The sequence below is a fragment of the Callospermophilus lateralis genome, chromosome 13 (genome assembly GCF_048772815.1).
Source record: "Callospermophilus lateralis isolate mCalLat2 chromosome 13, mCalLat2.hap1, whole genome shotgun sequence".
NCBI classification, from domain to species: domain Eukaryota; kingdom Metazoa; phylum Chordata; class Mammalia; order Rodentia; family Sciuridae; genus Callospermophilus; species Callospermophilus lateralis.
Genome location: NC_135317.1, coordinates 18635748 through 18663719, shown reverse-complemented (window position 1 = coordinate 18663719; position 27972 = coordinate 18635748). Strand labels below are relative to the sequence as shown.

The 27972-nt window shown below is 38.4% G+C and overlaps 1 protein-coding gene across 2 annotated transcripts; it reads right to left on the bottom strand.

Moving 5' to 3' along the window:
• Positions 1-1142: 1142 nt before the first annotated feature.
• On the bottom strand, positions 1143-27972 carry Gtpbp4 (GTP binding protein 4). 2 transcript variants are annotated; one of them, XM_076831537.1, is made up of 17 exons: positions 27875-27972; positions 25351-25521; positions 21940-22043; positions 21719-21855; positions 20290-20390; positions 18877-18969; positions 17756-17947; positions 17273-17338; positions 14515-14604; positions 13231-13341; positions 11434-11511; positions 10990-11041; positions 9926-10026; positions 8207-8404; positions 5604-5669; positions 3015-3158; positions 1143-1972 (listed from the first exon to the last, which is right to left on the bottom strand). In XM_076831537.1, the coding sequence occupies exons 1-17, from the start codon at positions 27920-27922 to the stop codon at positions 1820-1822; spliced, it is 1905 nt and encodes a 634-aa protein (XP_076687652.1). In that variant the 5' UTR covers positions 27923-27972; the 3' UTR covers positions 1143-1819. The 2 variants fall into 2 exon arrangements, with proteins under 2 accessions (XP_076687652.1, XP_076687653.1); XM_076831538.1 differs by lacking the exons at positions 21940-22043; positions 27875-27972 and having other exon boundaries at positions 25351-25427.

Below are 27972 nucleotides of genomic sequence, written 5' to 3'. Positions count from 1 at the left end.
ATGTGAGGATATGGAGGTATTGGATTATATGACTAGTGAGAGGGTAATCCTAAGAAGGTGGCTGTTAATAGGAGAAACAAGAGATAGGCAACCCAAGTAAGACTCTCTGTTACCTCACTAAGAGGATAACTATTAGCAACCCTAGTAGAGAAACCTTTTGGTGCAGCCAGGCCCACAGGGACCTTGATGACATCTTACCAGGTCATTACTGTTGTCCCTAGATATAAGTGGCACTATCCCAGTTTGGTGGCCGTGGCAGCCTCAAGCCTATATATACCCTAATATTGGGCTGTAGAGCCATGCTTTGGTGAATAAGGAACCCCAGGGGTGGTAGCTCTCCTGGAACTCCAGGCTGCAGTGGATGGCGTGGGCCGAGCAGTTCCACGCAGTTGCTTTTGAAATTCCTTATCCTTAGCTTCTGAAAGTACTAATCCTTAGATGTCTGGTCCCAAATGGGGAAAAAACAAGTAAAGAAAGCAATGGCCCTTTAATTTCCTTATAGTTTAGCTAATGGGGGTTTACAATAATGGCAACTCATCCATTCATCATCAGAAGCAGCTACTGGCAATCAGAACATAGATGTCACTTGAATCTGATTATTTCTTAATATAACCTTTCCTAGCAGTTATCATTATGCTTCCAACATATAATACAACAATATAAACATAAATATGCAGAAAAATCTGAATTATATTACAAAAAAAAAAAAACATAGAAGATACACAGGGGTACTTGAAAGGGTACTAGGAGCAATGACTTGCTGAGCCAGGCAGCATCTGTTCCTTAACCACATACAAAGTCAGTGGTAATGATAATAGTGTTTTGTAGCCAAAACGTGGTATTTTTCCCTTTAATATTCCAGCATGCTTGTTACATTTTACAGTTTAGAGGGTTTTGAGCTTACATATACCTCTCTATTTTCCCCATTTAATATTAAGTGAAAATAGGGTCCAAAGAGGTAGCTTGGTGATGGTATGGTGGCATTTTTGTTATTTTCTTGAACATGTCACACTGGATTGCTATAACCTTAGGCACTTTACTCCTCAAAATGTATTTTTGCTTTAAAAACAGAAAAGGTCATACCTTTTTTCCTTTGACCAAATCTACAGTGACTTGCAACAAATAGCAAAGTAAATCAAAACTATTTTCTTCTGAAGGTTTATTTTGGATAAAATAGTTGAAGACAGATTACAATGATATATTGTACAAAAAAACTAGAAAATAATTTAAGAGAGAATTTTAAACATAGGGTTCTAACACTCATAAGTGGATATGCCTTCTATCCTGCAGGGGAGGGCTGGCAGCCTCCGTGTACGTCCAACAAATTGAGTGCTTCTTCACAAAAAGGGTTCTTTAGGTGTGATGATCCAAATCTCCCTCTTGCAAAAGTGTTTTCTCCATCAAAACAACCAAGTAACACCAATACTTCTACTTCTGCAAATCTTCCCTAGCAGTTTATTGAAAGTCTATTTCTATTAAGTCAGCTACAAGGGATGGCTTTATCAAGTTTTTACTTTATTAGGCCATACTTTGTTTTTTTGTGATTTTGTTGTTGAAAACTTGACATCTGAAGCTTATATGGTGACTCTGAAGCAAACACTCCGTTAAATGCAGAAACACCATCTACTCAAAATTATAGTATCATGAAGTGATTAAAATTTCCCACACCTATATATGGTTATCCAGTTTTCAGGAAAGAAAGAACTTTAGTTACTTCCACTGTCTTTTCAGTTACTAGATCATGATTCCAATTTCATGAAACCAAACCAAGAATTAAACAGTTAACACTCTAGACAAACCATGTCAACTGAAAAGGATGCTATCTCCTGTCCTTTTTACCAGCTTTCCTCTTTCCAGAGAGTAAGTGCTTGGGCTTCATATCAAACACATGTCTATCTGCCTCCCCTTTCTTCCCCAAGCGATTCATCTTCTTCTGAGCATTCTTCATCATAGTCTTGGCTTTCTTCACCATCTATAGAGATGAAGACAAAAAAGTTAATTAATCAAACCCAAATAAGTCTCCACCAGGTGCTAAAATAAGAAACAGGTTTTCTCTATAAAGAGATCCTAATAAGTCGAATCCACTCAGGTTCACCACAGTATCTGTAGCAACTCAATAAATGAAAACCATATCTAGTATAAGTTTTGTATCTGGAAGAACTGGGGCATAAGGTATATCTGTTCTAAGTCCTTATAAACAACACTGAAAGTGGGGCTCAGGAGAATGTACTACTCACATCTGACTGACAAGGGGGCTATGCCAATATTAACACCCAAATTTCCAGATGGAAACAGCACGATGGAATGAAAAATTCAGGCTTCCCTAATGTAAGTTGCTTGCCAGTATACATATAGACTTTATCCTGTATCTGAATTCTCAAGATATGAAACAAAACATTTTTGTGTTTTTCAAAAAGACATTTCATCAAGGAGATTGTGGACATTCAATATGCCTTTGTCAAGAAACTAGAAATGATGATAGTGACCCAAGTTATCAATTTGAACAGAAAACATTCCCATAATAAAATGAAAAGAAACATGATCATCTCATGATCATCCAAAACAGTTCCCTCCAGGTTGGTTCCTCATGTGGGCTTGTTGGGATTGAGGCCCCTGATGCTAATTTCCCAGCACTGCTCTGAATAGCTGGGACCTAAGCCTGGACTGCTGGTGTATTATGAGATCATGCTTCTGAAGGAAAGGAAAAGGAAAGGGAAGGAGGGGAAAGGAAAAGGAAAAGGGAAAGGCAAGGAAAGAATTAAAGAATGGTCCACTAAGGCCGACTGCCAGGGGCATTCAATTGTTTGTTCCATGGCTTAAGCTCATCTAAAAAGGATGTCAATAAACTAAGGAATGGAGTGCAAAGCTAAATTCCTGCCTGTAACTCCTGCTCCTCCAAATAACTGTTGGTGTTTTCCCTGAGCCCTCAAGTAACACACATTCTTATTTTTTTTTTTTTTACTATTACATATGAGGCTCTCATTTTCTCATTATTACATATCACAGAGACTAACCTTGACATCCCGAAGACCAGAAACATCACGTGGAGGTCGAGAGCAGCTCCTACTCCGGGCTACAGAAGAGGGAGGAACAGATTCTTCCCGCTTTCTCTTCCTAGTGACACTCCGAGATTTTCTTGCCTGGACTGCATAGTGGGCCTGAAATGCACAGAAAACAAACTTTGGTGCTCTAGATCCCAGCCTTGCTTTCAGGGCCAGTGATAATCAAAATTAGTCTAACAAAAGGAATGGACAGGAAGGAGTTTTAAGCTAAAGATCTTTTAAGATATACATAATTAATTTCACATAATTACTGGTGAAATATTCTTAATATAAGCTGCTTGATGCTACAAAGCTGATTTTAGTTCCATTTAAAAAGTTAACTCAGAACCTCCCCTTCAAAACGGAACCTCAGATTTAGCATCATAACTGATTATTTCATACATTAAAAAATTATCTCTCCCTTACCCCACCATTCTGGGGTTATCCATCTGAACACAAACTGACAACCAACACACGGAATGTTCAACCCTGAGGTTCAAGCAAAGGCATAGTCTGCCTAAGAGGATGTGTTCTGCAGTCAGACCTTAGTCAAGTCACGGCTCTGCCTCATGCTGGGCATGGGACTTTAAACAAGTTCCTTAACCTTATTCACCTACAATTACCTGGTCTATAAGATAAGGATAATGAAACTACCTGGAAAGGCATGTAAGCATTAAGCCTGGCACTGAAGAAGCAACCAAATGTCAGAAGCTATAGACAAATATTAGAAAAATTCTCCAAGCAAGCACATGTGAAGCTAATAGCACTCACACACTGGTGATTGAATCTAAATTATTCTACTAATTTTAGAAAAAACAGAACACAATGTTCTCTTTTGAGTTTGGTGATTCCACTTCTTGGATCATTTTTGAGAAAACAATCTAAGAACATGAAAAGGATCTTTTATATGAAGATGTATAAACTCCAGCATAATTCATCACAGCAAAAAAAAAAAAAAAAATCAGAATTATTAACAGATATGTAAGATGCTTTCTAGTCTTTGAGATCCCAGGAAGATAAATTCTGAGGTGACAACAAATGAATTTTTGAACTCAAAACAATCCAAAAGAGCTAAAATAAAAATACATTGTTACTCAACTTAAAATGTGAGAAACTGACTCTAAAATGGGGGGGGGGGGGGGATACCACAGCGAGATGTAGAATATGTGGACTGCAATCATAAATATATATTTTAAAAAGAAAGACTGAAAAACCCTCCACTGAAGCCTACTTTATGAGGCTGGGGCTCAGTGCCTGATGCACTGAGTTCGATCCCCAGCACCACATTAAAAAAAAAAAACAAAAGTAAACAAAATAAAGGTATATTAAAAAAAGAAAACCTACTTTATTTTTGTATAACTACTAAGTAAGGACTGTTTTTCTTTTTAGTTTAATATTCTCCAAATTTCCCATCAACATGAAAGAGGTAGATAAGCAGAGGCACTGGGTTCATCTGACTTACCTGATGTTAATTAAAACTGAATTTTATGTAACACACAGGCAAACCTTACCCATCCTCAAGGATGAGTTTTAATTAAGGACAAGGGAACATGTGAGATCTTAAATTCTACTTGAATTGTTAGCGCTAAGAGCCGAGTTCTGAGAATGTCATCTTTCTGTACCACTAACACGAACAATGAAATAAGTCCCAAAGAATTCCCCAAGAGGGAACTGGAACAGTGTGGCTATCTCTTTAATTGCTAATCCATCACCTCAAACCAGACCCTACAGCAATAAATCTGCTCACCAGAAACACAGAATGTTCCTATTTCTTCTCCCTGTAATTCTAGCATCAACTTTGTGTTTCAAAAGTTTCCAAGATCTTGGTTTTCTTTATATAAACAAAGTTGAAGCTAGCCCCATGAATACAGTCACATGCAACATAACAACACTTTAGTCAATGATGGATCACATAAAAGAGTGGTCCCACAAATTATAATGGAAGCCAGGTGTGGTGGCACATGCCTATAATCCAGGGAGCTGTGAGGCTAAGGCAGGAGGATTGCAATTTTGAGGGCAGACTCAGTAGGTAAGTGAGTCCCTAAGCAACTTAGTGAGACTGTCTCAAAAGAATGGGGATGTTGCTTAGTGATAACACAGTTGCCACAATGTCATACCACTACATGTTACTTAGATTTGTAGTCATGCTGGTGTAAACAACCTATTATGCTGCCAGTCACATAAGTGTAGCACATACAATTATATACAGTACATAACACTTGAAAATAATAAAAGACATGTTACTGGCTTTCGTATTTTACTATTTTTATCATTTTTTTAGAGGGCACTCCTACTTATTAAAAAAAGTTTGCTGTGGAATGCCATGCTGCTATGCTGGCAGCAGCCTCACACAGCTCATGTGTACTGCATATCTTTATCACATCATTTTCTCTTGTGCTTGACTTAATTTTGTTCACTGGACCTAGAAGCAACAGGCTACAACCTCTATATATAGACACACTGATGCAGTGCTGACCAATCACATAATGACGGATTTATTGGAACTCATCCAAGTGATTAAGCAGGGCAAGACTACACATAAAACCATCCCTGCACACTTACATTGTCTTTATCATCCATGTCAACACCAAGACTACGCATCTCATTTTCCAAAACTGTCCGCTGAACCTGTTAAAAAAAAAAAAAATTTTTAAGTAAAACTGGTCTGATGAAATGTTTAAAAAGAAATTAAAAAAAAAAAAAGGAAAACACACATCTACTACTATGGTACACATTACTGGTTCATAATTCCTACACTCCTTGTTATTCCTAAACGACTAGAACAGTAAGATGAAGCAGCTATAGAGCAACAGAGATGAAGGACAGTCTTTGCTATAACTAGGGTATTTCAGGTCTCAGGAAGCAAACTGTCTGATCTTTTGCCCTCCTTTCTCTGGTTCCTTTTTCCTCTGAAGGAAACTATTTCTCTTTCTCAAGGCAGGTCAAACTAAAAATAAACTCCAGTCTTCCCCTGCCTTTCTGTCTTGAAGTTAGTCATCAAGAAATCATGCACCTCAGCCAGGTGTGGTAGCACATATCTATAATCCCAGTGGTTTAGGAGGCTAAGGCAGGAGGATTGGAGTTCAAAACCAACCTCAGCAACTTAGTGAGGCCCCATGCAACTCAACAAGACCCTGTCTCTAAATAAAATATAAGGTCTGAGGAAGTGGCTCAAGAGCATGCCTGAGTTCAACCCCCAATTCCAAACAAAATTTAAAAAAAGAAAAAAGAAAAATTATCTACCTCATTTGAAAGATGATCATAAAGATCCCTGGGAAGAAGGAATGCTACAACACAAGACAAGAAGAATCTAAAAAGTAGCCTTGCTGGGCTTCCCTGTTCAGTCTACCCCATGAAAATCCAGAAGGCCAGGGTTTGAAAACCTTCTAGAAGGTTGAACATGTGGAAGCCTGCAGTAGTGTGGACAAGAACCCATTCAAGTGCAGGGGAGGATGGTACAGCCCAACAACAAGGAGACTCCTGTGCTTGGGACATTTCCAGATCTCATCCTACTTATCTCTTCATCTCTGTCCTTTAAAATGTACTTTATAATAAGTAGGTCCATGTGTGTACTTGGTAAGTGTAGTGTTTTCCTGAGTTCAGTGATGCACATTACAAATTAACCAAAGACAGAATCTTGGGAACCCCAATTTACAGCTGCCAAGTCAAAAGTTGCAGAGGCCTGGACTTGAACTAGTGTCTAAAGCAGGGGCAATCCATGAGACTGAGTCTTCAACATATGGGTTCTGATGCTATCTCCAAGTAGACAGTATCACAAGTGACTTCAATTAGAGCATGCCCCGCTGCTATATGATGCAGAATTGACTGCTTGCTTGTTGACTGAATGGAACCTCTCCCTCACCACCCCCCACCCCCCCACACATATTCTGGGAATCACATAAGTGATCTATGTTGTGGGTGTACAATCGGATCAGACAAACTGAGCTTGTTTTTTCTCTATATCTACAGATCATACCTTTTACAATGATCTGTAACATTTCTGTTAGAAGGTGTATTTTTTACTCAGGATTACTTGCATGTTTTTGGATACTTCAATTAAATCCCATGAAAACTAACATTTACTGAGCTATTTCTCTGTTAAGATACAAGGCATACTGTCCTTTCATTCTTCATAAAAACCCAGGGGAGGGCTGGGGCTGTAGCTCAGCGGTAGAGCGCTCTCATTGCACTGTGTGAGATCCTGGTTTCGATCCTCAGCACCACATAAAAATAAACAAATGAAATAAAGGTGTTGTGTCCAGCTACAACTAAAACATAAAATATTTAAGAAAAAAAAAAAAAAAAAAACCCAGGGGATAAGAGAAGGACTGTCATGGTATAGATGAGATAGTGAAGTGGATGGTAGTAATACACACTGAGACAGATTCAGTGTGCCAACATCTTTCCTCCCAGAGATCAATGAGTACCACCAGGAAAAATTAAAATATCCTAGTTAGGTCAAGAACCATTCATTTATCACATTTTAAAGCATGAATATCTTCTGAGAAGTTTTTATAATGTCAAATTGTTTTCCTTCCTCTCCTATTATATTTTAGCTGCCTGCCAGTTGTCTTCTTTCTTTGGGAGTTGGTGCTCCCTTACCTCATTTCCTATGGTCCAGGAGGGTTATTATAGAACCCTGCCATGGCCATAATGCTTGGGTGTGCCCACGGCCTGGGAGGCCAGAGGCAAAGCTGAGAAATGGGAAGGATTTTGACATTGCCTGACCCATTCATGTCTAAAGTACAACTCTGCCCACCCTAACCAGTTACAGGAGCCAGAAATCACCTTTTGAGTTTAAGTAAGATTTGAGTTAGGTTTCTGTAAGTTGTAAAAGGTAATAAGAATCCTTGCAAATACAGAAAATTTTTTAAAAAAATGTTAATTGATGGCTTTAAAACTGTAAGTTACAATTTTAACTTGGTACAACTACTACAAAATGACTGTATTTACAATTGTGCTGAATTTAAAAATGAAAGGGCACTGTAATCAAAATATACTAGATCAAGACAAACCACCTTGCAAGTCAATATACACCAACACATCAAAGTATGTGTAACTTTATGGTCACAAATGAGTTGAAACCTTGTCTTTAGTAATGACTTACACAAGAATCCAATACACAAAAAATAGGTTGTCCCTTTTAGGAATGACACAAAACTTGCCTTCTTAGCAGTTCGAGGCATCCTGGGTCCCTGTGTATCCTTTTCCTTTGATTGTAGGATTTTCAACTTCTTTTTTTCTCTAATTTGTTTTGCTAGCTGTCTGATTTCCATCATTTCCTCATCTTCACTTTCAGATTCACTATCATACTCCCCCGCAGCTGTTCTTAGCTCTTCTTCTTTTTCTAACTCTTCCAATTTCTTCAAAAATAGAGTAGTCACAATTAAACAAAATCAACAACAAAAAACTCCTAAGTAGATGTGGTAACATGATCCAGTCACAGTTGATCTCACAGAAAACAGGTTCTGTGAACAAAATGGAGACTACATGGACACTTAGGGTTCACGTCCAGTACTGTTCTACGCCACTGCCCTTTCTCCAAGACAACTTCAAGTCTAAAAATGTGCAGAGACCACTTCCCTCATTCCCCAACATTCCCAGCAAAGACAGGTAACAGATTTGTATAATATCCAATTTATCCATTCTAATATCATTCTAAATATAATCTATGAAGTTGTTAAGAAAAAATAAAAATTTTAAAAATACATGCATGTATATTTTACTCTAACAAACAAATCTGAACAGAAGCTTAACAGGGGAAAAGGAAAGAGGCTGGGAAAGGATGGGACAGGCCAGATTGGCCAATCTGTCTTGGAAACTGGAAATGAAACAAGAGAAGATGAACACACAAGACACAGAGGGAAAACTTAAGGGCATCACATGATTGCTCATATATGGGAATGAGAACATAGCATGGAAAGGGGAAGAGGTTGGAAAAACAGGGAGATAATGGAAGAGGAAGAAAGGATGAAAATTAGATGATAGAAGACAAGGGTAACAAGTAAGTGAACAGTAGGAATGGAGTGAAGGAGGCTGACATTCAGGCTCATTCTTTGGACACTCTAACCAGCTCAACTTCTATAGTGGACATGAGTTTGAGATGGAGAATATGAAGAGCTTACAGAAAATGAAACTGAACAAATAAATAAAAAAAGGAATTGAGTAGTAGAAAAATACAGAAAGCGAAGATTTTGCAAAGTATTTTTCCCAAAGAGTCTGAGAAAAACAAGATATGAACTAAAGGAGGACATAAGGATAAACAAAGCTTTTGTTTTTCAAAAAGACAAGAAAATTGTGGACATTTATGTGCTAAGAAAAAGCAAGTAGAGAGGAGATACTTAGAAGAAAGATGCTGGTTATGGAGCAAAACTCTAAAGAACCACAGATCAAGAAGAGGCTGAGTATTCTCCAGAGTTAAATCAGAGTCTCTCAGATTAGAAGGATAGCTGAGACAGGGACAGAAAACAGGAGATAAGAATTCACACCCCATGGAATTGCGATTTTCTTAATAATGTGACGCCACCTGCTGGACAGAAAGAAATACAGGCAAGAGAAATACAGCCCCAAAGCCTGACAGTTCTGCAGGTCAGTAACAGGATTCACAGTGCTGCAGTGCTGCACCAATGTTAGCCAGACTGACAGCCCCTTACAGCACAGGGGGAAGAGCTCAGGACTTCTCCAGGACCAGGGAGGGCAGAGGAGGCAATGCCATTAGGGATGGAGGCGTGGAGATGCCTTAGAGAGAAAGAGGGGGTGGTGAAGGACAGAGGCAAAGGGATATACATGAAGAGAACAAAAGGAACAAAAATCAGCAAAATGTGCTTGTATCTTCCAACAGTCACACTAAAAAGGAAATATCAATAATTTTAAAAGTGACAGACCTTCATGATGGCAGGATCAATATAATCAGCTACATTATGGCCTTCCCAGATCTCTGGTATCTTATCATATTTTTCAGATGAATTCATTAAATCCCAGTATTCTAAAGTTAAAAAAAAAAGTTAAGTTTATGATAGTTTCTAATATCTTAAAGTACATTATGCCCCAAACGAGTTATAACTTATACCAAGTCTCATCACTTCATAAATATAACAGAACATTTGTTGAATACTATGTAAGTCACTACTAACAAGATCAACCCTGACCGGGCTGGGGATGTGGCTCAAGCAGTAGCACGCTTGCCTGGCATGTGTGGGGTGCTGGGTTCAATCCTCAGCACCGTGTAAAAAAAAAACAAAATAAAGATGTTCTGTCCACCGAAAACTAAAAAATATTTATTTTTTTAAAAATAATTCTCTCTCTTAAAAAAAAAAAAAAAAAAAGATCAACCCTGACCAACAATTGTTCAAGCTAGAAAAATACTGTCTCATCTGAAAACAGAACATGACCTGGAAAGAAATCTCAGAGCCCTGTAAGTATATAATTTAGTTTTCTTTTTCTTTTTTTTTTTTTAATTAATTTTTATTGTAGGTTGTTCAAAACATTACATAGTTCTTGATATATCATATTTCACACTTTGATTCAAGTGGGATATGAGCTCCCATTTTTACCCCATATACAGATTGCAGAATCACATCAGTTGCACAACCATTGATTTACATATTGCCATTCTGGTGACTGTTGTATTCTGCTGCCTTTCCTATCCTCTACTATCCCCCCTCCCCTCTCCCCTCCCCTCTTCTCTCTCTACCCCCTCTACTGTAATTCATTCTCCCCCTTATATTTTTCCTCCTTTCCCCTATAATTTAGTTTTCAATAAATTAAATTGAAAAATAAAAAGGAAAAAAAACCTGACAAATATGCTTGGCGACTTCCACTCTTTTAAGTCTTGTCTTTTTTTCCTCAAATACCTCATACATAATCAGCATTTAAAATAACTATTAGCATATAAAATAACTATTATTAAAATAACTATTAGCATATAAAATAACACTGTAGCCCTTACTTTGAAGATCCAAAATATAATCATCTCCCATTTCCAGCTCAAGATCCCGTTCCTGCAATGGGGGAAAAAAAAAAAAATTTACCTAGAAAGCCCAAAATCACCTTGTTGCAATGTCCTCTACATCTTTCAGTACCTCTGGGGTTCAACTTCTATTTCAGGTAGGAAACCTACAGCTGGACACTATGATGATTACATATCTTATATAGTTTGTTTGCTGCAATCTACCATCAACTAAAGAGCTCCAAGAGAGCAGAGATTTTTGTTCAAAATTCACTGCTGTGTCCTGGAATCTAATAGGGTGGGGACCTGGGTGTGCTCAGCTTGTGTCCCATTCTCCAAGCCTCCTTCAAGACTTTAATATTCCACATGTTCAAGGCCACAAGCCTATCACTGTGCATATTCTGCTCCCTCTCCATAAAACTAGCCCGAGTTATAGCAACATACCCTTTTCTTCTTGGTCTCCACAATTTCCATTCTCCTCTTGCGTGCCACTACTCCTTCTGGGATGAAAGGGGGTCTCTCCTGAGAAGACATTATTGAAAATATTTATGTGAAGCATCTTGCTGAATGAGAAAGAAACCTTAAAAAAAAGAAAAACAAGGAGCGAATTCTCTGACTGCAGAGAAACTATAAAAACCATACCCATATCAATTCAAATAAACCATAAAGGTAGAGAAGGAGGGGGCTAAGCACTAGGGAGTAATACTGGCCAAATTATATTGTTACATTGTGTGCATATACTAAAACGTAACAACAAATCCCACCATTATGTACAACTATAATGTACCAATAAAAAATTTGGAGAAAAAACATTCAAGGAGCGGGGCATGGGTTTCAAGGTCAGTTTGAGCAAGGAGGCCAGGAGGACTCCACAAACTGGTCCTAATGTTTATTTAGGGAAAAAAAATCAAAGTTATTAAGAAAAATTATGTAAGAAAGTAAAGCAGAAGAAATAACATATGAATTAATGAATAAGAAACTTAACACATAAATCCAAGTATGTGTTAGGAATTCAACAGAAAAATATCAATAATCAGTTCTGAGGTAAATGACTATCAACTGAAAAGAGAGCTAGCTAGGTAAGTAGTACTTGCACCCCCCTTGGAACAAAAAAATCCAAGACAGTGAAGAAATGTAGCCAAAAAAGAGGTGAATTAAACAAACAAACAAACATGGGAATATGGAAGAAAAAGAGTTTTTTAGATGGCAGGCCTTCCTATGTATGACAGAAAATGCAGCAGCCATAAGGGAAACATTATACGTTAATAGTTGAAAAACACGTAATTCCCTGAGGTTAAAAAAGAAAAACACCAAAACATGAAAAGTGTGTAACAGAAAGGAAAAAATATTCATAGAACTTATGAGAAGAATTGGATTTTTTAAAAAAAATCACCATGAAGATGATTACAAATCAACCTGAAGATGATAACCTGAGGCAGTCAATAAGGAAAACAAAAAGAAAAAAAGCTCAACTGCATTCATCATTGAAGAAACATTTAACAATAAGAAAATCATCTTTATATTCTTAAGATATAACCAATTAATACCCAACATGATATCCCAACTGTTAGTGCGATATAAACTAGACAAGCATTTTTGATGGTAGCATTTTCAATTTCACACCTTGAAATTAACAGATTTCCAAAACACTCTAATTCTACGTATAAAGGTGTGCAGTGCTTATAGTGGCAAGAAAGTGAAAGTTTTAAAAGAAAACATGTTCAACTGCTTAAAATTTTTAAAAGAAAATATCCTCTATCAAAAACATTCTTGAGCCAGGCGCAGTGGCACACACCTGTAATCCCAGTGGTTCAGGAGACTGACACAGGAGGATCAAGAGTTCAAAGTCAGCCTCAGCAAAAGCAAGGCACAAAGCAACTCAGTGAGTCTCTGTCTCTAAATAAAATACAAAATAGGGCTGAGGATGTGGCTCAGTGGTCAAGAGCCCCTGAGTTCACTCCCTGGTACCAAAACAAACAAAACCACATTCCTAGAAGGATAAACAAGACTGATAAGTTAAAAGTAACTGCATCTGAAAAGCTGGTTTTACATGGCGCTTTACCTTCTTTGCCTCCCCAATTCTTTACCATGTATATGAGTAACTTCATTATGAATGAGAAACAAGCTTAATCATGAAGTCCATTTGTGCTTGTGTGTAACTAGATCAGCCACCTTGGGGAAAGGCTGTGGCCAGCACCAACATCACAATATCTCAAAGGTTCCCTCAAAAGGCCACCTTACCTTATCATCTCTCTTGTTAGGCACAGCTAAATGCAACCTGTTCAGCACATCATTCACTTTGTTTCCTTTCATTTTTGTTTCCACTCGGTGTGCCAAAAGCCTGTCACAAGCCTAACAAAGTACGAAAACAAAGCAGAGTCACAAAGACATATGAGCCCTATGCCTTACATTGAAGGAAGAATTAAGAATCAACCCCCCCACCGCCCCGATAGATTAGATTGGAACTTCTAAGCATTTTCTCTCAATAGTTAACTATGCTGGTGCAGGTCACTCTCTACAAAGAAGAGAGCCAACCTGAGCCAGAATCCTGAAGAAGCCCTCCCATGTCCCATTCAAGGCCTCACTTCCACCATGAGCAATCCTGTGTAGATGAGTGCCCGCTATCTGCCTCACCTAGATGCAAGGCTCTTGCCCAGGACTCAACCAACTAATCCCTTCCAAGTAAAATATAACATGCTAATGTAGAAAATAAGATAGCATGTGAAACTGAACAGAAGACTGCCTCTCCCAAGATGTTCTTGCTTTTAAGACTACTTCTTTCATTCTATGACTAAAAATGTTCTATAAAGGACTTTTTACTATGGCCACAGAGGAAGGTCAAAAGATAGAGCAGTCATTTTAATACCTCTTATAGTGGGAACTGTAAAGTACATGACCCTCCATATACAGTTTCCACAACTACCAAATCAACCAACTATAGAGCAAAAGCATTTGAAGAAAAACTTGCTCTGAACTAAACATGTACAAACTGGTTTTTCTTCATCATTATTCTCTAATATAATATAGCAAATACTTACATATCATTTACAATGTACTATGTATTGTAAGTAATCTAAAAATAATTTAAAGTACATGGGTGGATGTACTTAAGTGATATGAAAATACCATACCACTTCATACTGAGGGGCAACTGTTATCTCTTCAAATCCCATCATTCACCTGAATGGGGAACGGCATGACTGTTCTGTGTCCATGTGGATGATCCATCTTATAATATACCACTCCTCAGTGTTAATAACTCCTAGAAAAATCATTCCCCACCCCATGACTTTTCATGTGTCACACACGAACACACATACGTACATACACACGCACACATATATATTTCTCGTTGTAGTTGGACACAATACCTTTATTTTATTTATTTTTATGTGGTTCTGAGGATTGAACCCAGCACCTCGCACATGCTCTACCACTGAACCACAACCCCAGCCCCCCAATGACTTTTCTAAAACAAAAGATGGGCAATAAAAAGATTGATACCTGACTTACTCAAGTACTGACCTCTGTTTTAACTTTAATAACACCTTCCTCAGTCAAGGTACTGGTCTCTATTACAGGGAATCCTTCAGCTTGCAAGTCTACAAATATTTTCTGTGAACACAAAGGAAAAATGAGACATGCAATATTGATTTTCAGTTCCCTAAGGAACAAACTGTATTGTCATGCAAATGGAGGTCTTAAATGCTAATTGCTCAATGTCTATGATATAATTTTACCCCCAAAGAACAGGCACCTAAAAATGTACATTTTGTCTAGGATTAATAACCATGGAAAATTATGGCTGAATTTTGGTGAAAATTTGTTATGGTGATATTTTAGAATTATTTCTTTAGAGAAAGTTCTTGTCACTTTGCTAATAAGTACTTACAAAAAAAAAAAAAAAAACAGGCATCTAAATGTTTTCTCCCAACACTTTTCTGTGAGGGGTTGGAGGTACATCTAAGTGTTTAGCATGCATGAGGTCCTGGATTCAATCTCTAGCAGTAAAAATAAACAAGCAAGCAACCTGGGAGAATCAAACCAAACTACAGCCAAGTGTAATCCAAAATTCTACAGAACATTCTGAAAGAAATCACTTTCCAAAACAGAAACAGGCAAAATCAGGATCGACTTTATAAAAAATGTTTTCAGTGCTATTTTTTGTGTTTTTGCAGTACTAGTGATTGAACCCAGGGGTGCTCCACTACTGAGCTATATCCCTGGCATTTTTTCATTGTCTATTTTGAGATAGAGCCTTGCTAAATTACTCAAGCTGGCCTTCAATTTGTGATCCTCCTGCAGCTTCCCAAGTAGCTAGGATTATAGATAGGCACAACAGCACCCAGCTCAATGGTATTTCTTTTTTAAAAAATCTGCTTCACAGCCCAAAGGAATTCCTTAGAAAAAAAAAAAAAAACAATAAAAAAATGTTTACAAATACATTCTTAGAGAATCATTAAGACTCTATAAGAAGGGGCTTGATTTGCACACCCTCCAGCAAATGCCACATTTACATCTAAATGAGTACATAACCACAGTTCAGAGGCAGAAGACCAACACATGACAGTGAAGCTGCTCAAGAACAGGTCTACTTCCATTAGTACAGCATCTGAGGCTGTGGTTTTAGGGAAAACAAGGATTTGAGCACCAATTCTGCCACTTGGCAACTTATGACCCTAAAAGGCTGGTCACTGAGCCTACCTATGCATGTGATAGTTGTCATATGTGTAACTATTATGTAACATCACTGTAAAATAATGTTCACTTAACCAAACAGCAATATTGTAACAGTGCCTGTTATGCATTTGCTTCCTGATTTCATGAAAACTTCTCAACAATCAATGATGTGGCATTACTTCCACTTAATAGATAAGCTAACTCCAAAATGTCATCCCACTTCTCTACCACACAGCTGATAAGTAACTGGATATTATCTTCTCTGGGCAAGCTGGGGATTGTAAAGATAACCTTACTTCCCCACCACAGTTGACAAGTAGCCAATGTCCCAGGCATTACTTCCACTCCAGGACTCAGAAGAGTGACCTCATTCCCACCCCCACCCCCCGCACAGCTGGTTAAGTAGTAAAGCTGGGGCCTGAGGTTGTCTAACCCGAAGTCTAAGCATTTGACCACAAAATACTTCTTAAACTTTTCTGATGTTACCTACTGCCCCCCAACTCTTCCTCTCCTCCAATGCCTTTAAGACTGAAAAACTAAAATCACCTAGTAGACATAAAAGTTCTTTCAAAGACAAATAATTCTCTGGCATCAGTATTCATATAATTAATAAATAATTTAAAGAAAATTCACTGCTGTGTCCTGAGAAAACCAGCATGGCTATTTAAGAAAAGCTAATCCTTATCAACTATAAGACATCCAAGTAGAAGAAGACATTGAACAGGAAACAACACACTCATCTGACCTCAGGACCTTCTTCTTCAATTTGGGTCAATGAAGCATACTCCACAGGATGTGGCCAGACAGCATTTCTCACTCATGTGCAGTGGTTCTCACAATTCTAGTGCACTCCATTCACCTGGAAGGCCTGCTGGACTCAGACTGCTGCCATACCCTAGGCTTTCTGACTCAGTAGACAGGTATATCCAGGAATCTACATTTCTGACAAGTTAGCAGGCAGAAGTGATAACAGTGCTGCTGCTCCAAGGACCAGTGTGAAAACCACTATAGTAGTACATGTATCTCAAAGCATTTGTTCATCCAAAAAGCTGCCTATTAAAAAGGGCTACAGAGTCAAATTTATTTGAAAAATCACACTTCGTTTCATTGCCTGCCTCCCAGAGAATATGTTAGCAGACACTCGCAATTCTGGAAAGCCCCACTTTATAAGAGCTTAGAGATTCTTGTTGTCCTACACTTACTCACTCCTTTCTGAAACTCATTTCACCACAGAATCCCTTCTATTAACATCTATGTATATACATCCTAATAAGAACTTTATTCTGGAAATGCTGCCCTGGTATACCTGATATTCTGAGGCCTGGAAGAGATAAACACACCTCCACAACTTACTTCTTCTAAGCCACCAATTCAAAAGAATAATCCTTTCCAAAGTAATGACATTTTTCAAAGGTTCAATGTATCAACCCATCAAACACATAGATGGTTCCATAGAACCTGTGTCTTAGGTTTTCCTAATGGTTATGCCTCTGACTACAGAGGATAGTACCTGGCCTATTAAGGCTAAATTCCTTCAAAACTTAGGCTGATAAGAGAACTCAGAATAGTGAATAAAAGTGATTAAAATATTAAGGTGATTTACCTGATCATCTTCAGAAAGTTCAGCTATTCGTTTCACATCACATTTGTTTGCTACAATTATAAGAGGCTAGAAAGCAAAAACAAAAACAAAAAATTATCTGTTTCATATTGGGGAATACTGTAGTCCCCCATCTGTAAAATACTAAAATGAAAAATTTAGAAATAAACAATTCATAATTTTATACTGTACACCATCTGAGTATACAATGAAATCTTGTACCACCCGGCTCCATCCCACCCAGAATGTAAATCATCCCTTTGATCAGTGTCTTCACTCTGTGTATGCTACCAACCAGTCAGTAACTTTTTGTAATCTCAGTTATCAGATCAATCATTGTGGCATCATGGTGCTTTTGTTCAAATAGCACACATTGTTCAGTACTATCTGTGATCTTAGGCATTGGGTGGGGGGGGGGCATCTTGCAATTCATTCCAAACATATAAGGCAGAAGTACTGTGTAAATTAAACTGTGATTGTAAATACCTTATTGATAAAGAGAGGTCTGATATTCTGGAAAAGTTCTAATTGCTCTTTCAGCCCATGTCCACACTGTTCAGACAAGTCCATCACATACAGAACAGCAGCTCGAAGGTGCGCCAGGGCCGTGATAGCCTGCATTTCGATGGTGTTCCGATCCTCCAAAGGATGATCCAAAATCCCTGGAGTATCTACAACCTAATAACCAGACTTCATTACTCCTACATACACTTACTCATAAACTTCTTGTCCAGTACAACCCAGAAGTCATTTTCACATACCTAAACTAGACCTAACAAAACAAGTAAATGATGACATAAAGCAATAAGAAAAAAACACATTCATAATACATTAAAACAAAAGAGGTGGAGACCTTGCAGAGCTAAAGAGTTAACCAAATACCTTGAGATAAACTATTCCTTTTCATTAATGACCATAATGTAAAAACTGGAATAACTAGGAAACTCTCCCAGGTTGTAAGAATTATTTTGTTATTTTTAAAGTCAAATTCAATTGTGGAAATAAATTGTTTCATGTTTTTAAATAGCTGATGCCATTTCTAGTGGCAGAGTTACAAAAAGAATTTCATTTCATTGGCAGCAATCACTAATGAAATGAAGCCGGGTGTGATGGTGCACACATGTAATCCCAGCAGCTCAGAAGGCTAAGGCAGGAGGACCCCAAGTTCAAAACCAGCCTCAGCAACTCAGTGAGATCCTGTCTCTAAATAAAATACAAAAAGGTTTGGGGATGTGGCTCAGTGGGTTAAGCATCCCTGGGTTCAATCCCTGGTACCAAATAATAATAATAATAATAATGAAATAAAATCACTAATGCAGAATCACACACTGGCAGCTAGTTGCCTCCTCTGAATTATATATAAAATATGAACTGCCCTAATACATCCCCATTTTTCATGATAAAGAAATTTCAAGTTCTTGATGACATCAGAAAAATTTATCTTTCCTAATCCTCAGAATCCTCCCTACAGGATAGTGCTCATAAAGGAGATAAATAAATAAGTGCACTATGGAATACAGACAAACACTGTAGTTCTTTAGGAACATCAACCCAAAACAATCCAAAAACGAAAAGGTCTGTTGTATATGTACAGATAAGACACTTACCTGCCAACGCAGATACTTATAATCCATGTGCCCAACAAACAGAGACTTGGTGGTAAATGCATAGGGCTGAACATCCACATCTGCTCTCGTCACCTTGAAAAAAAATAATGAAAACTTCCACAATCACACAAGTTCCATAACTCATTTCTTCTCAAATAATGTAAGCACAATACTTATACATTATTAAGACTGATTTTTAGTAGGGAAAAACCCAGAAAAACTTCACATGATTAAACTGCATAGGTCAGGAGCTATTAACTTTGGTAAATGCAATGATTCCTTATCCCTCAAACCACTGGACCTGTCTCAGGAGGCAAAGGAAGGCCCAGCCTAGGAGGAAAACACCTACTCTCACTATCCCACTACCTGTACCACCCAAGAGTGCTCTCTGTTGATAGAAACTCTCTATGCCTGCACTTTCCAAATGGGGCCCCACCAGAGTGTGGTACTAATGAACAATTAATATATGGTGCCTGTGACCGAGAAACTGAATTTTTCATTTTAATTAAGTATACAATTTAAAAGAGCCAGATGTAGCTAGCAGATGCCACACTAGCCCCCAGAGTCCTGGCTGGTCATAGAAAGGTTCAGCGCATGCTGACAAGCATTTAACACTTCAACCAAGACCATGGAGAGCTCTGCTTGTTATCATGCCAGGGCAACTTGTCAAAATAAAACCACTGATCTGCTTCAGAGCAAAAAATTATTCTTTGTACCATGTAAGCCCTAATATTTTAGCAATTTTTTTTTGATACCTCAACGGTTGCTAGTTTTAAACTAACATTTTAAATGCTGTTTCCATTCCTTTTAGGTTCCTCAAGATCAGCTAAATTGTTCTGAAGTACCAAATTACTCAATTACTTAAATATTACACTTGGATCTTAATAAATTCACTCAGGTAGAAAGACACTCAACAAGTGACCACTACAATGGACCTCATAGTTTATATAAAAGATGACACAACAATCAAAGTGACAAACCACCAACAGAGTAGCTGCAGACTAGGAGAGTCCAGCTCAGTGTCACCTGCCAGAGATACTCCTCTGGCACAATCATTCCCAGGATAAGCTGATAAAACACACCTGTGAAAAGCTTTCTAGTTGTCATCATAAAAGCACTCAAATTTCTAAAATTCCTCAGAAATTGTGAGGCACATACAAGAATTTAAAATAATGTTTTGTTTTGTTTTGTTGTAATAGCAATATAAGCATAGGTTCAGACAATGAATTAAACTTCCCTGAGGGGAACCTGGTATCAGAACCTCCTGAAGACTAGGGTAGTGTTCACGAAAGCACTAACCGGTCACCCAGAAACATTACCATGAGCATCCTAAATTCCACCAAGTGAGAATACAGTATCACTTTGTCCTAGAATAGTCAAATAATCTGCTTTATAATAAAAAAACACACCTACCTTATTAATGAAGCTGGATTTCCCAACATTTGGGTACCCACATAAAAGTAGAGTCCTTGTATTTGGGTCAATAGTTGGCAAGCGGGATAAATGCTGACGCACTATGAAAAGTTTAAATTGAAAGATTAAGAGACTCAAAATTTAAGATTTGCTTGAAATATTCTTTTCAATTTAGCTACACTATAAGCTCATAGTTATATTAATCTCACTCAATTTTTATTACCCAAACGTGATGGAAAAAATATAAGTGAATGGAAAATATGAAAAATTGCAGAGTAACAGCATATATGTGCATATATAATAGTATTTCCCAAATGTAGATGAATCAAAAATTTCTAGGCCTACCAACCTGCTATTTTGATTCAATAAGTCAAAGGTGAGGAGGCCAAAAACACATCTGGAGAAGCGTCCAAATGATTTTTGTTAAGTGAGGTTATTGGGACAGCAGCATGTTTGGAAGCACACACACTGTAACCTCCTGGCTATCCCATGAACTACTTCCATTTAATTGCCTCATCTGCAACACCACACACTTGAGTGGCACCCACTGGGGTATCCTGCAGAGCCAAAAGTCATGTAGGAAAAAATTTTCAAAGTACTCATGTATCATAAAACTGTTCAAAAATGATATATAAAATGCAATGGAAAGGAGAACAAAACCAGACAAGTCAAAATGACTGTAGTGTAAAAACACATGTGTGGGAGGTAGTAAGTAACTCTTTCCACAAAATTTTTCCAAAATTCAGAAATTGTTCTGTTAAATAAAAGCATTTTTAAAGCTAAAACTGTCAATAATAAACAAAACTGTGAGTTACTTTACTTTCATATATTCTTCAGTATTTTCCCAAGATTCACATCTATGTCTTACCTATTCAGTATTAAAAACATGTATTTTTGTTTAATAATAATTATAGTTTGTAGACATTATAATTACTATGCACTTTTTCAATAATAACTAACCTACTAGAATTTCTTATAGATTATGCTAAAAAAAAACATTTGATCCCATCATCTCTAAAACAAACACCTTAAGAATAAGTCCTCAACAAGTATCAATCACCTCAACAAAACACATTAAAAAACATTTGTGGGCTGAGGCTGTAGCTCAGTCGTAGCACACTTGCCGGGCATGTGAGGCACTGGGTTCAATTCTCAGCACCATATATAAATAAATAAAATAAAGGTCTATTAACAATTAAAAAATATATGTATGTTTTGCACCAAAACAAAAACTTTTAAAGAAAAAAAAATATGCATATTTTAAAAGAGGGGGAGGGGCTGGGGTTGTGGCTCAGCAATAGAGCTCTCGAAAGGCCCTGGGCTCAATCCTCAGCACCACATAAAAATAAATAAAATAAAGGTATTGTGTCCAACCACAACTAAAAAATAACATTAAAAAAAAAAAAATGTGCTCATGTAAAACAAGTACCTTGTTCCAGATATTCCAAACTCTGCCTCTGCCGCTTGATAATGGTGCACATTCGCCCAAGGGCAGCACGCTTCAGCTGCTTACAGCGGTAGAGAGAATCGCCGTACTTCATAAGCCGTACATAATCTTTAGCAACACTTTAAAAATAAAAAATATGTAAGCCTGTTTTTATCACTTTTGACAATAACTTAAAAGACACTATTTTAAGAAAATAACCTTACTTGTCCACTAAATTTTTGGCAATATTAATCTGTCCTAGAGCCAACTTGTAATGATCCTTGTCATACAGAATATTCATCAAATCAGCATAAAATGGATGGATATCCTAAAACAAACAAAAAAGACCAGTTGTGTTGGTTCAATAGTTTCACATCCTTACATTTAAACAACACGTGAAGAATAATTTCCTTTTCCTCTCTATTTAAACCCAAAGCTTCTCTCCAGACCCCTCTCCTAGCCAATGACCCTTTCAATTTAGTCTTCTAAGACTAGAAGAAGCTGGGCATGGTGATGTGTACCTGTACTCCCAGATACTTGGAAGGTTGAGGCAGGAAGATTATAAGTTTGAGGCCAATGTTGGCAACTTAGTGAGACCCTATCTCAAAAAAGGCTGAGGATATATAGCTCAGTGGTAGAGTGTTCACCTAGCATGTGTGAGGGGATAGGGGAGTGACCCATTCCCAGTGCCAAGGGGGAAAAAATTGGAAGCAGAAGCAATCAGAAGAGAGACAGCAACTATCTACACCCTAACCTTCCTTCTAGCCAAGGACGGCCCTCCCCATATGCACCAGATCCTACCCTCTCCTGCTACTCAGGAACTTAAGCTCCAGGAATTCTTCCCTCTACCTGACTATTTACTGGTCAGGTGTGCTGCTAGCTGCCAAATCTTTTTTTTTTTTTTTTTGGGGGGGGGGGGAGGCGGTGGAGGGCGTGCAGGGATTGAATGCAGGGTCACTTGACCACTGAGCCATATCCCCAGCCCTATTTTGTATTTTAAATACAGGCAGGGTCTCACTGAGTTGCTTAGCACCTCACTTTTGGTGAGGCTAGTTTTGAACTCAAGAACCTCCTATCTCAGCCTCCTGAGCAGCTGGGACCATATCTTTTAAAAAACTAAAAATTCCTCAATCCCACAATCCTTCTGCCTCTTGCTCCATTTTGTTGTTCCCTTCTTGGCAAATGCCGGAATGGGATGCTCAGAAAACACCCTTGGGTTCAACTCATGAGGCTGAGGCAAGAGGATACCAAGTTCGAGGCTTAGTAAGACCCTGTCTCAAAATTAAAAATATAAAAGGACTAGGGATGTACCTCAGTGGTAAAGCGCCTCTGAGTTCAATCCCCAGTACGTACCTACGTATAAATAAATCTGTTTCTACATGGCTTTGGCATTTCTACTCAGATATCTCACACACATCTCAAGATAGCATGTACAGCCTGGACCTGCTCCTCTTAGTCTTCCTCAGTGTGTTGAACAGCAAGACTTGTCATCCAAGGTGGAGAACCCTGAAGTCTTCCCAATTCTTTCTCTCAACCCTGTATCTAATCTATGAGCATATCCTTTTAGTTCTGCTTCTGAATAATCCTGAAGCCAATTACTTCTCAACTCCTTTCCACTATCCCAATTATCTAAGTTGCCATGATTTTAAAATCACACATCCTAATCACTGCACTGACCTCCTAATGGCTAGGTATCCCCAAAACCCTCTAAATTCCTCTTTAAGGATAGAATTCCTCCAAGACCTACTCACACTGCCAGGCCCCTTCCTTTCCTGTTCCAGTTCTCCCTCACAAACTCTGCCCCACCCGCTGGGTCTCCTCCACTTCACAGCCTTTGCATTTGTTGTTTCTTGGCCTACAGGGCTCACTCACTTCTGGGGACTGTTCCACCTCCCTGCAGACACTTCTCACTCCCCTGACCTGGCTACATTTCTTTTATCTGACATACTATGTACCTTTGATTTACCACTCTTTCACCGACTGAAATGAAGACAGGGACTTTATTACTGCTGTAATCCTAGTGCTCAGAACCGTACCTGACACAGTAAGTGTCCAATGAGTGACTGACTATAGTCAAGTAGACTGAGTTAGACTGTTACTAGGTAGCAGTAATACAATGTTCATGTAGATGAACTCTTCCATCTCCAATGTATAAAAAAAAGTGAAGAGGAAGATAAGAATTGTTACAAAGAATCAAATGAATGTGATGGTAATTACATTAAAATAAAAATAAATTGTTTGCTAAATCAGGTGCTTCCTAATATCAAGTTAGTTTAGAATAATTTTTTTTTTTTTTTGGATACTGGGGATTGAACCCAGGGACACTTAACCACTAAGCCACATCCCCAATTTTATTTAGAGACAGGGTCTCACTGAGTTGCTTTTAGGGCCTCGCTAAGTTGCTGAGTCTGGATTTGAATTCTCGATCCTCCTGCCTCAGCCTCCCAGGCCGCTGGGATTACAGGCAAGTGCCACTATGCCTGGTAATAATCTCATTTTTTTTTCTTCAAATTTTTTGTAGTTGTAGATGGACAACATGCCTTTATTTTATTTGTTTTTATGTGGTGCTGAGGATCGAACCCATGCCTCACATGTGCTAGGCAAGCACTCTACCTGCTGAGCTACAGCCCCAGACCCAATAATATCATTCTTAATCTCTTTTTTCATCGTTGGGTAATCTCCAGTACTTGACCTCCCCCAGTAAATCATTCACTCATTCAATATCCACTGAGCACCTGTGTCAAATTCTAGAGAGAGAAAATAAGTGCCTGTCTTTTACAGGAATTTTTTACTTTGTATTTTACACACTTTTGTATATTTATTTTTTAAATATGAAAGAAAAAAATTTCACATAAACCCACCTTTTGTCTCTGTCTCACCTATACTCCAGGACCACTTTGCAGCAATGACCAATTTAGGCTTTAAGACTGTTCTGATACCCAGATCCTTCACAACCTCAAATAATCTTACAACTCTGTGATTCTACACAGCCACTCACAAATTTTGCTATTAGGTTCTGTCAAGCAGTTTTTACTCATATTTCTATAGCTAAATATAGAAATGTACTTAGTAAACTACAATATGCTGAGGAGTAAGGCAATCACTCAGCTTCTTTAGCTTAATGCAGGAATCACAACTCCCTCTGCCATCTCTTCTTGATAGTGAAGAAAACTATCAGTGCTGAACTGACCACCATCCGCTGATAAAGTAACAAGATCACAGTGGTGGACCTCAGCCCATTGACCCTCATCGAGCCAAGAGGAAAAAGCCCCAGCCAGAGGGAGAAGACAAAGCCCAGACATGCCAGTGTGTCCTAGTGAGCCCATCAGAGAATCCTGAGCTTTAGAGTTTATAACCACAGCTTTTATCTAGTTTGGGTTGGTCCCTGCAAGCCTACAGGTTTCAAAGAAAGTCAGAGAAGATAGCTTTGGGCCTCACTGGATGGAATCTGGTTGAGGAAAAACACTAAAAATAAAAAACAAAACAAAAAACAGATCCTGTTCCCAGCTTTAATGCTAGCATATCAGTTATTTTCTGTTTCTTTTTCTGTCAAATGACTATATCAAACTGGCTAAATGGTGATTCTCTGAAGGCCCGCATTTATATGACCATACACAACTCCTAGAATCACTTACATCCAATTTGGGAAAATCTGTTACAATCTGTGAGAGTCTGTCATGGTAATTCTGCTGAGTAAATTTGACTTTTCTCATATAAAAATGTCTAATGCGATGAATTTGGTAATGTTTATGAATCACGGTTGGAGTCTTTCGTTGAGTCTTCGATAATGTCAGGTCGATAAAGTCCTGCAATTAAAGAAAATAAAGACACAATTCAACATCTACCTTTCATCCACTTGTTCAAAATCTTCTTAAAACACTAATACCTAACTTTACTACATATTTTAAATTACTAGTATTTTTTCTAACTAAATTTTTAATATACAACTTTTTTCATCTGTATGGTTCCTGGCCCTTAAGGAACACTGAATAGCTGCTGAAATAAATTTTGCCCCATACCTAAAAATATTTGAAACTATAGTCAGACAATTAAAACATAAATCTGAAAAACAAAGAAAAAAAATCTTGCAATTTCCATACGCATAGCTTTGACTTTTAAAAGGACATAAAATAGTGGGTAAATTAAACCCACTGTTTGTAATTTCCCATAAGCACGTAAGTGACCATTAGAGGATATAAAAAAAAATGTTTGCAATGCATTCCCCAGTGCAACTAGCTTCTGCTTCTCTTTAATAAGGAAATCTATCCCCCTACTTCTTCAATCATATATATATATAGCCATAAAAAAACTACTTGATTTCTCCTCAACACTTTCATTAATTCAACAACACTGATCATTTTTTATCCTGGAATGACAGAAATACTTAAGTGCTGAAGATAAAATAATGAACAAGACACTGATCCTTCCTTCTAGGAACTCAGGATCCAGTGACAGAGAAAACAAACAGTGATCGAAATACAGTCTTTCAATTTTATGAAAGGCACGAATATTCACATCTTTTGTTACTACACATGGGATCTCTATTCTTCTCCCCAAAAGAACCCATAAGGGGTTAGGAACTAAATACATGGAAGTTTCCCAACTCTCCCATTGTATGTGTTCAGTACATATGCATTTTTTTTAGCAAAGTATTTTCTATCTTCAGCTGGTTAATCCAGATGTGGAACCCACAGATAACCAAGAAGCCAACTGTATATACTATATATTTCTTTGTTATAACAATTCTGTTATTTCTAGTGTGGTTATAAGTGCTTCTTTTACACCTCTAGATAACTTCCACAATGATATCTTATGTATTTTGTACCCACAACCCCTTGCACAAACATCAGTCACTCAATAGATACTACAATGAACTATGTCCCCATACTTTCCTACTGTGATTCCTTTTTCACTTCCAATCACCAAAGGAAAATCGTTGTCATCTTTTAGACATAAGCAAATTCATCTGTTCTCTAGAAATACAGATATCACTCAAGACAATAGAAGATAGAAACTGTATGAATATATTTTAAAGTTCTCCATGAGTCTTTATATGAACAAAGTTCATATTATCTGAAGAGCTTTATTTCAGATAAAACTCTGCAAATTACTTCAACAAACTTGACAGATGGATGAGAAAATATCATAAGGGCCAAAAATACAAACAAAACATGACTCCTACAAACGATTTCTTTTTCCAGATAGTACAATCTAGAGAGAGCTGTACCAGAATGATTGTAGGGAAGAGGTAAAAATGTACTAATTCAGGCTGGGGTTGTGGCTCAGTGGTATAGTGTTTGCTCAGCGCGTGTGAGGCACTGGGTTCGACCCTCAGCAACACATAATAATAAAATCATCCTGTCCATCTACAAAAAAAAAAAAAAATTTTTTTAATGACTACTAATATTATGCTAGGAACGTAAAATACTAGCTTTTGGAGAAGCTTTCCAAGGCAATCTCATTCCACCTTTGGCGCTTGAATAAAAGGAAGAACACTGTCTATATTCACAGTGCACCACGTTCAACGAGAGCAATTCATCCTCTGCATTGGCTCTGTGCAGTGCCCCACGGATTGCCCGACAAACACGTGTTTCCTGATAAGCGCTTTCGCCATCACAACCCACATCGCAGGTCCACGGAAAAACCTGACTGAACATTCTCAATATTCAACACTTTGGGGGCTGCCTCTTGCTACCCCCGAATAACTCTATAGAAACGTTTACCCTGCTGCGACTGAAACAATTGCGTTTCCCAATCCGACGGAAGAAGAAAGACCTAAAATTAAGAAGTCGTAAACCATTGACAGCAATGAACCACGGCCTCCTGCGCTGGAGGCCCACGACTGGGGCGTCTCCCCACCGCTCGCCACCACCCAACACCCTGGGCAGTCCCTCCGGGATCACCTGCTCTCGCAGGGACCCTGGTCTCCGGGGAACCCCTGGCCTGGGGGCGTAGGGCTCGGACTCAGGCAGTGAGGCCGCTATCTGGGGGTTCCTGATGGCCAGAGGACGAGGCCTGCATGGAAGCGAGGCCCAACACCGGGGGACGACAGGGCACAACACGCCCCTCTCCAGGCCCCAGGGCTACAGGCTTGGGCGCTCCGCACGACCTATTCAAGGAAAAGGGCAAGATATGGGGAGCCTCTCCCTCGGCGCCTACCTTGGCGGACGGCACCACCGTAATCTTCTTGAAGTTGTAGTGCGCCATGCTGACCGTAGGTTGCACGAGGAGACTCCGCCAGACTGACCGGACTTCCG